General features: G+C 39.7%; 1 protein-coding gene across 1 annotated transcript in view; it reads left to right on the top strand.

Annotated features, from left to right (window-relative positions):
* Positions 1–14252, top strand: part of OTOG (otogelin) — a 100852-nt gene that overhangs the window by 75891 nt on the left and 10709 nt on the right. The window contains exons 40-48 of the mRNA XM_074231609.1: positions 2983–3072; positions 4213–4396; positions 6415–6635; positions 7908–8046; positions 8332–8526; positions 9330–9542; positions 11064–11168; positions 11428–11535; positions 12090–12191. Of these exons, the coding sequence (XP_074087710.1) occupies positions 2983–3072; positions 4213–4396; positions 6415–6635; positions 7908–8046; positions 8332–8526; positions 9330–9542; positions 11064–11168; positions 11428–11535; positions 12090–12191 (1357 nt within the window). The remainder of the gene's footprint in view (positions 1–2982; positions 3073–4212; positions 4397–6414; positions 6636–7907; positions 8047–8331; positions 8527–9329; positions 9543–11063; positions 11169–11427; positions 11536–12089; positions 12192–14252) is intronic.

Genomic DNA, 14252 nt, shown 5'->3' with positions numbered 1-14252 from the left:
CTCCTAGTTTGCTTATAATATTGTTTTTATATCTAAATCCTGTATTTATTTTGATCTTATCTTGGTATAGGGTGTGAGATGCTGGTCTAATCCAAGTTTCTGCCATACTAACTTCCAATTTTCCCAACAGTTTTTATTGAAGAAGTTTTTGTCCCAATAGCTGGACTATTTGGGTTTATCAAACAGCAGATTACTATAATCATTTCCTGCAATTGCATCTAGTCTATTCCACTGATCCACAACTCTGTTTCTTAGCCACTGCCAAACAGTTTTGATGAATGATACTTTACAATATAATTTTAGATCTGGTAGGGCTAAGGCACCTTCTTTTACACTTTTTTCCCCTTTAAATCTCTGGAAATTCTTGACTTTTTATTTCACCATATGAATTTACTTACAAATTTTCTAACTCATTAAAGTAATTTTTTGGAATTTTGATTGGTAGGGCACTAAACAAGTAGTTTAATTTTGGTAGAATTGTCATTTTTATGATATGAATTCAGCCTATCCATGAGCAGTTGATATTTGCCCCAATTATTTAAATCTGATTTTATTTGTGTGAGAAGTGTTTTGTAATTGTTTTCAAAAAGTTTCTGAGTCTGGGCAGCTAGGTGGCACAGTGGATAGAGCACTGGCCTTGGGAGTCAGGAGTACCTGAGTTCAAATCTGGCCTCGGACACTTAATAATTACCTAGCCATGTCACCTTGGGCAAGCCACTTAACCCCATTGCCTTGCAAAAAAAAAAAAAAACAACTAAAAAAAAAGTTTCTGAGTCTATCTTGGCAGGTATACTCCCAGGTATTTTATATTGTCTGAAGTTACTTTCAATAGGATTTCTCTTTCTAGGTATTTCTACTGCATCTTGCTAGTCATACATAGAAATGTTGAAGATTTATGAGGGTTTATTTTACATCCTGTGACTTTGCTAAAGTTCCTAATTATTTCAAGTAGTTTTTAAGATGATTTTTTTGGAATTCTCTAGGTAGACCATCATGTCATCTGCAAAGAGTGAGAGTTTTGACTCTTCCTTCCCAATTCTAATTCCTTCAATTTCTTTTTCTTTTCTAATTGCTGAAGCTAACATTTCTAATACAATATTGAATAGTAGTTGTAATAATGGGCATCCTTGTTTCACCCTTGATCTTATTGGGAATGCAAGGAGTTTCTCTTTTCCTGGTAGTTGAAGGAAATCTAGAACATATATATGCAGAAATATACTACATTTTGTTGGAGAGAGCATAGAGAGAAATCCCAAGAGAGTGTTTTGGAAGAACTTGAGAATGCAGAGAATTCTTTATTTTTCTATATCAGGGAAGACTTTGTAGGGGATTTGAACTGATATGTGAAGCAGGAGAAGGATTTTAAAAGAGGGAATGAGCAAGAAGTATATTCCAGATTCAGAAGACAGTTTTGGGAAATTCACAGAGGTGAAAAGAGTGGGGCAGATTCTCAGAATGTAGCCCATTTTGGATGGAATAGAGTGTGTGAAGGGGAGTGATGCACAATCATTCTGGAATAGGTAGGTGGGTTCTGATGATGGAGGACCTTGAATATCAGATAAGGAATACAGGTTATTCTAGACAAAATAGGGAGCCTCTGAACATTTTTAAGTAAATGAGTCATGGTCAGGCTTTTGACACAAGAAGATAATTTTAACAACTGTATGGAGAATGGATTGCTAAGGGAAGAAATTAAATCATGGTAGAATCAAGAGTTCTGAAGGATCAGTTAGTTGAACTACCTTACTCTATAAAGAGGAAACTCAGGAACAGGAAAAGGACTTGTCCAAGATGCATCATAAGAGTTATTGACAGTGCTAGAACAGAAACTCAGATTGCAGGATTCCAACCCAAAGTATTTTCCTTTAGGAGGCCTCTTTATATCGTAATACATCAGTCCTCACAAAAATGTTGTAGAGGTATTTCTCCAGGTTCTGCATGAAAGTTAGTATATTTTTGAATATCTGTGGCCACTTTTAACCTTAATGTTGCTGCCCTGAAATTTTGTTGGGCCTCAAGGCTGGGCAACTCATGTAATGCTAAACCTTTTGCATAGTGTTCTGGAGGGACATTTGCTACAGAAAGAACAATACAAAGGACTCTGTGGACAAACAGAAACATTTTGGGGGCTTGGTCCTATTGCTGATTATTAGTGCTTTGTACAACTTTATATAGTTTTATTATTTAGTTATATATATATATATTATATATAAAACATATTACATGCATTACATAGTTGTTAGCTATCATTATTGTTTCCATCCTTATTGCTGTGGATAAATGAGGAAGGGCTGCATAAGTTATCTACTTTCTTCCCTTCTGTATTCATCTAAAACACTATGTCCCTGAAAGATTTGGGAGAGCTTTCTGGGAGGAGGACTGGGAACAGGAAGAGTTTCTTGAGTTCATGCAAGAAGGGCCCCCTATGACTGGGAATGGTTGGAGAGATTGGGGGTGAAACCTGAGATCAAATTCTGGTTCAAATAATTTATGATCTATGGTACCATGGTCAGATTACTTGACCTTTTTAAGCCTCAGTGTTTTGGTCTGTAAAAGAGGGTTAATTTACATTGCCTGGCACATGGCAGGTACTTAAACACTATTTACTGACTGACTCTTATCTCCCTCATGTGGTTATTGTGAGGATCAAATAAATTAATATGTAATTAATCAATAATTAATTAATTAATGTTAAAGTGTCATATAATATCATAAAGAGTGAATATTTGTATCATACTTTCTAGTTTACAAAGTATGTTTTTCTTACAACAACCCAAGCAGGTAGCATATATAATGTACTCATTAAATAGGAGTTTTTAAATACATTTATTATTACATATGTTAAATATTAATATATTTAAATTTTAATCAGTATTAGGGATGGTGTTCAAACCAAAGTCTTTAAAGCAAATGCACTTTTGATTTCTCATATGACTTTTATTGTACGTATGGGAATTATTAACAAATGTTATTTCTCTATAGGGTCACTTGAACTGGCCTCCTTTCTGCCCTGTGATGCTGAATGTAACCAACCTAGCCCACCAAATGACCATTGATCGACTCAACAGGACAGTATGAACTTCCAGAATATTCCTTTTCCAAGGGCAACCCTACCTTAGAATTAGTGTGACTAGCTCACCAAGGGTAATAGGTGGCATATCATGGACGTTCCTGGTCACCCTTCCTACTGCCATTTTCCCTCAGGAGAAAGTCTAAGTAGATCATTTATAAATTTCATAATGATCAATGAGTAAGCTTGTAGAATATATTATTAAAGAGATGGTTTATGAACATTTACAAATGGCAGTTATGATCACTGAAAGACATCATAGTTTCATCAAGAATAATTCATGTCAGATTGGCCTTATTTTCTTTGTTGTCAGGACTATAAGCAGACTTCTAGAACAGAGGGATTCCATTAAAAATTATCACCACTTCTATGTCTGTGTCAGCCACACATTCAATCCATATGCCACCTATGTCTTTATCCAAGTTACTGATTTAAAAAAAAAATTAAAAATGTATTGAACAGAAGTCAACTATAGGGTCAACAGGATTAAACTCTATTCTAGGTCCTGCCAACATACTCTGGCTATAGTATTTATTCAATTCTAGGTCCCACATTTGAAGAACACAGACAAGTTTAAGTGTGTTTCATAGGAAGACAGAAAAATGACTGGAGATCACACAATTGAAGGAACAATTCATGTAATACATGATAATTTTCAAGTATTTGAAAAGCTGTCATATGGAAGAAGAATTAAATGTTCTGGCTAGTCTGAGAGGGTAAAATTAGGAGCACTGGTTTGAAAACCTTATACTCAGTTTAAGAAAAAATCCTCACAGCTTCCCAGCAGAATCTAGATGGATGATCCTTTATTGGGACTATAGTAGGAAAAGACAGTCAGGTCTAGGTTGACCCAGATTGCATCTGAGGGCCTTCTCGATTCTTTATTCTGTGACTAAGTCCTGTGACAGTTACTAGAGATGTTGACTTGAAACACCTAGATACAAAAAGGAGACCTGGAAGGGTCTCTCCAGTGGAGGATCACAGAACTCAGTTACAGAATCAAAGAGATGGAAAGGAGCTCAGATATACTCTGGCTCAATATAAAGCTTCCTCTTAAAGAATGAACATTATAAAGAAAGTTTGAGTGTATCCATCTTTGGAGATGAATTAATTTCTATTTCGTTTCCTCTCCTCTTTTCTAGGTAATTCTGAACTCAAGACCCATCTGGCCACCAGTGAGCCAGCATGGGTTTAAGATTGAGGACACAGGGAACATGTATGTGATCCGGACTCCCTCACAAATCCAAATCCAATGGTTCCATAGCTCAGGGCTCATGATTGTGGAGTCCAGAAAAACTGATGAATCTGTTGGTGGAGGTCTATGTGGTAAGTTCTGGGCCTCTGCAAAAGGGTAAGAGAATGCAGTTGCTCCAGTCCTCATTGGTGCTTGGCAAGGGATGTTCAGGGAGGGTCTCATGGAAGGGGGGGACAGTGCTATCTCTCTGATTTTTAGATTGTTGTAGGGCAGTTGGATTATGAGAGAAAACAATCCAGACCCAGTCTGTCAGGAGGGTCGCTGGAAGAGTGAGTCAACGAAACCAGCTAGAACTGAAAAATAAGACCAAGAGGCAGAGAGATCAGACAATTAGAAGAAAACCGAATCCCACATTATCAGTCTGAGAGTCCAAGGGAGTTCCAGACCTTGGCTCCAAATTCAATTTTAATTTTATTAGTTTTCTTTTTCTTTTCTTTTTCCTCTTTTCTTAGTATAAACTATTTTAAAGCTATATTTTGCCCCTTCTTAATATCAGAGATATTTCTTGAAGCCCCCAACTCTCATAGAACCTTCCTTGTTATAGAAGAAAACACTGAAGCAAAATTAACCAACTCAATGAACATATCTGACAAAGTATGCCACATTTCCTGTGAATGAAACTTTTACCTCTCCAGCTCTCTTCAGGTTCCACCTAAAATCTCACCATCTCACAAAAGGCAAGAAGCCTTTTCTGATTCTCCTTAATGTGACTACTTCCCCAGACTCTCCATTTTAGCCTTTCTTTAGTTACTTGCTCATTGAAGTTTGCAAAGTTTCTGCCATTAGACTGTGAGTACCTTGAGGGAGAGACTGACTTTCCCCTCCTTTGTTTGTATCTCTAACACTTAGCCTGATGCTTGCCACACAAAAGATCCTTAATACATGCTTCTGAATGTAAGAACATAATTTAGCCCCTCCCCCTACTAAGAGGAGGAAAGTATATTTCAATATTTATTTTCTGGAACTAATAATGATCATTACCTTTAATCAGAGTTCATTAAACTGCCCTTTAATGTTCTTTTCAGCCATGTTAATAAAATGCACACACATACACACATATATATTTTGACCATAAATATATGTGTGTGTATGAATGTATACACATGTGTATATATGGAGAGAATGCAAATGTAGTCACAACATACATGTATATCTAAAATGCTACAAAACACATATATTTTAGTTATATACATACATATGTGTAGATAGATGGAGAGATGGAGAGATGGATGGATGGTTGGATGGATGGGTGGATGTATGTATGTGTATATGTATGGATGAATGGATGGATGGATGGATGCATGGATGGATGAATGGTTGAATAGATGGATGGATAGAAAGATAATTATTTTGGTTCTATTCTCTTTGATTTGTAACAATTGGTATCAGTCTTCCTACTTTCTCTGAATCCCCCTTATGCCTACTTTCTCCTGCAACATTAAAATTCATTTGTCCTCACATACTAATTTGTAAAGCCATTCCCCAGTGAATAGGCACTACCTTTGTTTCCAGTTCTTTTAACCACTAAAAGTTAAACACAATCACTGCTAATCCCATTAGTCAGGAAGAGGGTGCTTCAAGAAGTGGGGCTACTCTTGAGAAAGTTTAGAAATGAGTACATATGACATAGACTATAAAAGGTCAGGCATTAGAAGTCCTACCTTCTTCATTCCTTTTTCATTTGTGGAGATGTCTTAAATCACAGTTGGAGTTTAGTTAGTCTTTTAGTAGACTTTAGTTTGTGAATGTAACAGTCTCTTCTGCAGCAGAACTGCCCTAAGTCATTAGAATGGGCTCCTAATGCTCCAGGAGCCTAGGTTTGGAGTGTGGAGCCAGAGAGACCTGTATTTAACCTTTTCACAGGGACCCTCAGAATTAGCAGTAAGGTAAGTATTTCCAGAAGTAACCAGAGCACATTAGGCCTAGGGCCAATGAACCTGGAAAATTTAGGAATGGAACAGAGTCTGGAGCAGGAACCTGGGATGTAGAGTGGGGCATCTATATTCTTCTGGGATGCTCACTATTCTTACCTTGGGTAATATAGGCTCTCCAAGGTGGTATTTGTCACATCATTCAACTTTGCCTGTAGGTATTTGTGATGGTGATGTAGCCAACGACCTCACCCTGCCTGATGGCTCTGTGGTAGCAGAGACTGAAGACCCCAGCCCCTTCCTGGATAGCTGGCAGTTGCCCAGCACCCTGACTTCGGTGGGTCAGTTCCGCTACCGGGAGGATAGCTGTGCCACCGCAGACTGCTCTCCTTGTATCCGCATGGTCTCCAACCGCACCTTTAGTAGCTGCCATACTTTTGTATGTTTCTTCCTACCTGGGAGAGTAGGAATGGAGGAACCAGAAGGGAAGGGCCCATCAGAATGGGATGTGATGGGAGATGATCAGTGGATGTAAGAGAGTTTGAGCCTTGTTCCCTTAATCCATCACCCAACCTTAGTCCTGTGCCCAAGTGACTTATGTACCATTATGCCCTCCTGGAATTCTCTTTGGCAGCCTATAGAGTTCCTATTGGGAGATATTCTAAGGAAGAGCAGAACTGGCAATGCAACCAAACTAGGAGCATGTATTAAGAGGAAAGAGCTCTCTATAGCAGAGTTTCAGAGCCATACTCAGAAACTGAGATGGGCCTAGAATGGGAGCAAGATAGACTGAATAGTTAATGATCTCTGGCTCCCTGTAAAGTTCCATAGAGAACAAAGGGGGGGGGAAGAGAAATGTGCAGATGATCTCCCATAATGCTTCTGTGGCTTTTTAAACAAAGAGTTTTAACCTATAGTCTGTGACCTTGTTTAAAAAAATTGATAAATATTTCAATAAAATTAGTTTCCTTTTTAACCATAATGCATAATCTTATTTTATGCATTAAACCTACTCTAAGCATTCTATGCCACAGTTTTTATGGAAGCATAAAATGTCACCTGCTCTAGTCTGACCTATAGGGTGCTTCAGTCTCCTAATCTCTTGTCTTCAGGGGTCTAGGTTTGGAGTATGAAGACCAGACCAACCAGACAGGTCTATATTTTAGCTTTCTTCTCTATAGCTCCTCACACAGAGATGACAGGGACTGCTTTTAGTTTTTGTGAAGTGACTTTCCCATGTCTATATACAGCAGGTGCTTAGTCTTGTTGAATTGAAATAGATTTGTCCAGGGAGGAGACCAATGTGACTGAGACAATAATCCTTAGTGGATTCAAGGGCAGAGTAGGGAGATCAGAATGGGGGAATTGAGTCTGCCTGTGGTCCAGGTCTTATAATTTGAGTAGGAAGGTGGGCTCTGGCATCCAAGGTCTAGCTGAAGCTTAAAGGAATACTCATGACTAGGGAGGATAAATCAGGGGAGGGCTTCCTAAAGGAGGTGTGTAATGTTTTGAAGAAGTGAGGAGCAGAGAGAATACAAATCTATGACATTTACCATGGGAGCTGTTTTCCTAAGGATCTAAGGAACAAGGGCACAGTAAATGAGGACAGCAGTTAAGATAGGGTGCCCTCCCCAGGGCTGATGGGAAGTGATAACCTAACTCAAGTCTTTGGTGGATGGGCAGATTGCATTAACTTCTTGGTCTGCTCCAGGTAACCCCAGAGTCATTTTGTGAGCTGTGGATCAGAGACACCAAATATGTTCAGCAGCCCTGCGTGGCATTGACTGTGTATGTGGCTATGTGTCACAAATTCAATGTGTGCATTGAGTGGAGGCGCTCCGACTACTGCCGTGAGTTGGGGAGGAAAGGCAGGGACAGGCTTCTTTGTCACCACTCCTCCATCTATTCTGTCTTCTCTGTCGCTTCCCTCTTCCCTTATCCACCCTTCTCTTAAGGGATGTACCCCCATCAGCAAAATTTACCCTGAACTCACACATCCTGGATCTATCTTGTATATTCAATCTTTGAATATCACCCTCCATTAGAGTGTAAGATCCCTGAGGGCAAGAGAATGTTTTTCTTTGTACCTCTTTTACTTAATAAGTACATTAACTGACTGACTAACTTCCCACCAGCCTTTCTATGTCCTGGAGACTCAACCTATCAGGCATGTGTGGCAGTTTGTGACACTCCCAGGACATGCCAGGATGGGGGACGGGAACCCCCTGACCCAGAACTCTGTTCAGTGCTTGGAGAAGGCTGTGTGTGTCCTGAGGGCACTGTTCTTCACAGGCTCCATTCTCCACTCTGCATTCCTGAGGAGAAATGTGGTAAGTGCCAACTCTGGGATCCCACAATCCAGCACACAGATTTGGGGAAGTTGGGGATCAGAGGCCATTGAGATGGGGAGACACAGATATATACCCTGACTCTCCAATGCTGAGGAAGGAACAAGTCCCAAACACAGTTGTCTTGTGCTAGCCTACAGACTCTGACCAGAAGAACGGCAGCTCCTTGAGGGCAGGGACAGTTTAATTTCATCTTTCTACCTCTACCATCTAAATACAGTGTTACTGACACATAGTAGTCAATACATGAAGGTTGATTAACTTCTTAACTCTGGACTCAAAGTCAAGGAGAGGAACCTTGATCAGGGGGAACAGAGGAAGTAGACGGGTATATGAGGGATTGGGGAAGATGCTCTGTGAGGTATCATCCTTGGATTATTTAGCACAGGAATAAGTGGGAGGAATAGGTGCATTTCATGTTAAACCTCCTGTTCTCCAGATCACATAGTTGCTTCAGTATCCTTGGGGACCTTCCCCCCTTACCACACTTTCCCGACTCTCAAGTCAAAGGATATGGATTCAAATTTCATTCCTGATGCTTGCTTCCTGTATGTTCTTGAGAAAGTAATTTCTTCATCTTGAATCTCAGAGGTTTGGATGAGATTGTTCCTTGAGGTCCTTTCCATTTCTAGATTCTATGAACTATATATGGCCTTAGGGAGTATAGGCTGTGCCATTCTCGTGCTGAGCCTTGCTCTGGGGAGGAGGGCGAATGAGGGTCCAAACTGATCCCAGTGAGGCTAGTCAAAGTTCTCCCAGACTCCCTAACCTCCTTGCCCTTACAGCATGTACAGACAGCTTGGGTGTGCCCCGAGCTGTGGGTGAAATCTGGAATAGCTCACTCAGTGGCTGCTGCCAGGATCAGTGTGTGGCCCCCAACACCATCATCCCTGTGGATCTTGGTTGCCCCAAAACCCAGTCTAGTGGGTGCCAGCGCTTTGGTGAAGTGGCTCTCCAACTACCCACAGAAGACCCCTGTTGCTTGAGCACAGTTTGTGGTAAGTCCAAGTCAGACCATCACTTACTGCTCTGAGTTTCCCCTTGAGCAGAATGAAGAAAAATAATTCTTGCCCTGACATCTCTCAGATTGTTGTATGGACCACCATATTTCAGAGCTAGAAGGAAATCGAGAGATTATCATGTTATTTATTCATTAATATCAATATAATTATTAATCATATTGTTTATATTAATTTAATATTGATGTGATTAATATTAATTTTATTTTATAATCCAATCTACTGTTTTTATAGACTTGTCCAAAGTCACCTAGTTTGTCAGGGGTGGATCTAGAACAAAAGTCCAAATCTCTTGGTCCCATTTAGTTTTCTCTCCATTATTTAGATAGCACTTTTAATTTCTTCCAAGGCATCCTCAAGAAACAAAAGGAAAGAATACGATTTGAACCAGAAGACAAGGCTTTATCCTTGGTTTTGAGTATCTTCAAGTCTAGACTACTGAGAAAATATTTGCTTTCTTCTTGTTATCCCCCAAGTGCAGAGCTGTAATTGATGACTGGGAGCTGGAAAACTGGGGTGGATGTAGGAAAAGACTCAGGAAATCAGCATTATCCATAGGCTACTTTAGGGGTTCATCAAGTTCCTCTCCAAGCCAAGGTTGGATTATCCCTTGTTGGATGTAGTGTGGAGGGGATTTTTGTTCCATTCTGGGTTGAACTAGATGGCTTCTGAAATGACCAGATGGTTCCAGAAAATTCTGGGATTCCACTGATCTAAGTCAAGAGCTGGATTCCCACTTTAATTCCTATATGACTTTGAGCGATGTGTAAAATAAAGGAAGCTCTTAGTTGAGAAGCTGTATTTACTCACCCTTTTGTTAGTTGGTCCAGCTTAGCCATTGGACTTTGATATCTGGAAAGGTTCAAATGGAGAATGGGAATATATATTAGAAAATGATTGTGATGTGAGATATATTGATAAAACTTTAAAAGTGAAGGTAGTTCTAACTCTTAAAAAGATCTTGATTCTAATTATTAATTTATGATTGTTTTATTATCTAATAGATATTTAACGATTTCATAAAGAGAGAAGATGGTAGAGAGTATATTTCCAAGTAGAAGAGCCACATTCTCAAACCCATTAGACTATAAGATCCTTGAGGGAAAAGATTATCATTGTTCATAATAGCTACATCATGGCATGTCCAGGACCAGAAAAGTGACTTCTTCACAGAAGGAGTGTAAATGATGGCATGGTTATGCATGGAGATGGGGATGCAGGCAGAGAAGTTTGGGTTTAGGGAAGCCCTTAATTCCTTGGGGTTTGGGGCTCAGAGGAATAGAGTACTGGAATTGAGGGCACAATGATGAGCCTAAATTGGGTGGGTGGGGGTGTCAGAGGAGGTGAATCATGAAATGGCTAAGGTCAGAAATCATGTGCTTTCCATGAACATCAAGCTAGAATGGGCTGATTGTCAATGAGTGAAGAGGGTTGCTCTTCTAAGACTGGGGAATCCTCAGGGTCTCTTGGTGATTCTGTTCTGTTTTCTTGTATGATCAGTATGTAACCAGACATTATGTGAGGGACTGACCCCCACCTGCCCCCCTGGGGATAGACTTCTCATGCACTACCAGGAGGAATCATGCTGTCCAAGCTACACCTGTGGTAAGCAAGCATCCAAACTGTGAAATTTAGCACTTGGATCTGCCTTCATTCCTCTAGGAATAGGGGCTGCCCAGGTTCAGGACCCACCAAATTAGGTAGCCAGTGGCTCTCAGCAATGGAGGGTGGAGGACTCATGCTGGGTGCAGTGGGAGAAAAGAGATTTATTAAAATCCAAATTTAATATTATCTTCACTGAATTTGGTTATGAACTTTGACTAGATGTAGAGATGCAGCTCAGGGCTGCTTGATTTTCCCCCAGAATGTGACCCAGAGCAGTGTGAATCTCAGCCCGATCTTCAGTGTCGCCAGGACCAGATGGTGATTGCCGGCCTGCTGGGGGACACTTGCTGCATTTCCTATTTCTGTGGTATGGTGGCTGTGGCATCTTTCTTAATGAGGCAAGACTGCCTCTTCCCACTCTCCCCACTCCCAGAGAAAATCAAGCTCCTTGCTACAGCATTGTCTGAAAAGATCCCCACACTAAGGAAAACAGAAGAAGTGACTTGTCTTTGTATCAGCATTCCAATTTAAAAAAAGCCATTTCATTTGTCTCAGTTTTCCATCTGTAAAATGGGGGGATTAAAATTAAATTCTCTCAAAATTGTTATGAGAATCAAATGAAATCATACTTACAAAGAATTTAGACCAATGACTGGTACATAGTGCTATGTAAATGTGAGCTTATAATAATGACAATAATAATTATTATTCTTAGTCCTGGTTCTGCCACTGGTTCACTGTGTGAACTGTCAAGGACACACAGGAGACCTTTCTGAGGTCAGAATCACCACAATGCCTTGAAAACACCACCCCTGATTTAAGTGAAGACACCCCTGTGAGGAAAACGCCCACTTTACTGGCTTCCAGAGCCTCCCTGTTCCAATTGATGTGGTCTTTTCTCCTCTCTTCCTGCCTCTACAGCTTGTGACACTTGTCCGGACCTGATACCCACATGTCAGGAAGGGGAGGTGCTCACAGTGGACAGTGACACTGCAGAGCTTTGTTGCCCAGTCTATCGCTGTGGTGAGTCTGACTAGGAGGGAGCTGTCCACAAGGGATGGCTTATGGGACCTTACAGTGACACTCCCTGCTGCCTCTATGCTATGTCACTACTAAAAAGCCCTGCCTTAGGGACAATGGAGAGGGTGTCCTCCTCTTAAGGAAATCCCCAAAAGATCAGATTTGGGTACCATTATTTAAATAAATTAACTAAGTGTAGTGTTACCCTGCATAATCAAAGGGGAAATTGATGATCACTGATAGATAATCTAGAATATTTTAATGGAATCTAGTTTTAATATTTTCAAGATTTCACATGTTCTCAAGGGGCCTGCGTAACCTCTCTTGGGGCAGTGTAAGAGACCTGGCTGAAGGGGCTTGTTTCAAGACCTCCCAGGTGTTATCCATTTCCCATTGAGAACTTAACTCCTCCATACCAAGCTAATATATAGCACTGAAGGGATAATACACTGCCTTTGCAGACTTCCAATGCTTAGTATAATGGTTGGCACATAGTAGTCACTTTATTAATATTTATTGACTCGTTGTTTGATTGCCTGCGTCTTGAGTTCAGATCCTAGATGTTCTTTGTGCTAGCTTGTGTCCCATTTCAGAATGGTTCGAAATCTCGTATTTTGCTTATTCTTGTCAGAGTTACCCTTTAAAAAAGTTTTACTAATCTGCTTTGTTTTTATATTTGTAGATTAACTTTACTCTTTGAAAAGTCTCTTGTAATAAGCTATAAGAGCTAAGCAAAATTAATAATGAGTGACCTCACCTGCATGTGTGTGTGCAATCTTCCACATCTATAGCTGCCCCCTCTGTTTTTAAATAAATTGCTTTTACTTTCTCTTCTCCCCCCCCATTGGAAAAAAAATCAAATTCCTCATAATAAATATGCAATTAAGCAAAACAAATTCTCTTATTGGGTGCATACAAAAATCTCTTCTTTCTGCACTCTTGAGTCCATCACTTCTAGCAGGAGGTAGTTCACCATTGTAACCCTGAAATAACGGATAGCTATTGATTATTGATCAGTGTTCTTAAAGATTTTTATTTTTAAAAAGGAGAAAGATGTGGGGTATTTTTTTCTTTTTTGTCTTTGAAATTTTGTTTTATTTTCATCCATTTGCAAATTTATGAGTTCCACATTTTTCTACCACCCTCCCTTCCCTCCTGGCTCCCCAAGTAGCCTGATAAAAGCTGAACATATACAATCCTGTTTAACATATTTCTATATTAGTGATGTTGTCAAAGAGGAAATAGAACTAAGGGGAGGGGGGGGAAACTATGAAAAGGAAAGGAAAAATATAAAAGAAGATTTAAAATAGTGAACATAGTATGCATTCAAATTCTGTGGTTTTTATTTTTTGGATGTGGATGACATTGTCCATCACATATCACTCAGAGTTGTCCTTGATCTCTAAACTTACTGAGAGGAGCTGCATCCATCATAGTTGATTATCTCACAATTTTGTTGTTAATGTGTACAATGTTCTCTTGTTTCTGCTCACTTCATTTAGCATCAGTTCATGTAATTTCTTTCTATGCTTCTCTAAAGTCCAACCTCTCCTGATTTCTTACAGAACAATAGTACTCATGACATTCATATATCATAACTTGTTCAGCCATTCCCCAATTGATGACCATTGTTAAGTTATTCTTTGGAATATGGAGGATCAGAATTTAACCTCACATCTTTGGATTAATGGGATATTTTGTCTGGAGGATGGGGTAGAATGATGTGAGATGAGTTGGAGAAGCGTAACTTCAACTGAAAGTCAGTACTATGATGCCATTATTCTACTTAAAGAATAGATAAATCTGAGGCATAATAGGACAAGAACAAATCTCGGGGTCAGGAGGCCCCAGTTTTCCCCTCAACTCCCCTCATCTATGAAGTGGAAATGATAGCTTTTGTACTATTCCACTCACTGGACTGGTGGTAGGAGATTATCCTTAAAGTTAATCTTACAAATTCTATAGCAATGTGAGCTATTATCAGGGACTGATTCAATCTGTAGAAATTTGATTTCAGGAGAGTCATTAAGGTTCTATGCTCATCTTCCCCCCCGCCATAGCAAA

This window comes from Macrotis lagotis, chromosome 3 (genome assembly GCF_037893015.1).
Source record: "Macrotis lagotis isolate mMagLag1 chromosome 3, bilby.v1.9.chrom.fasta, whole genome shotgun sequence".
NCBI lineage: Eukaryota > Metazoa > Chordata > Mammalia > Peramelemorphia > Peramelidae > Macrotis > Macrotis lagotis.
Note: the sequence above shows the minus strand (reverse complement) of the source record. Positions and strands in the feature narration are given on the sequence as shown.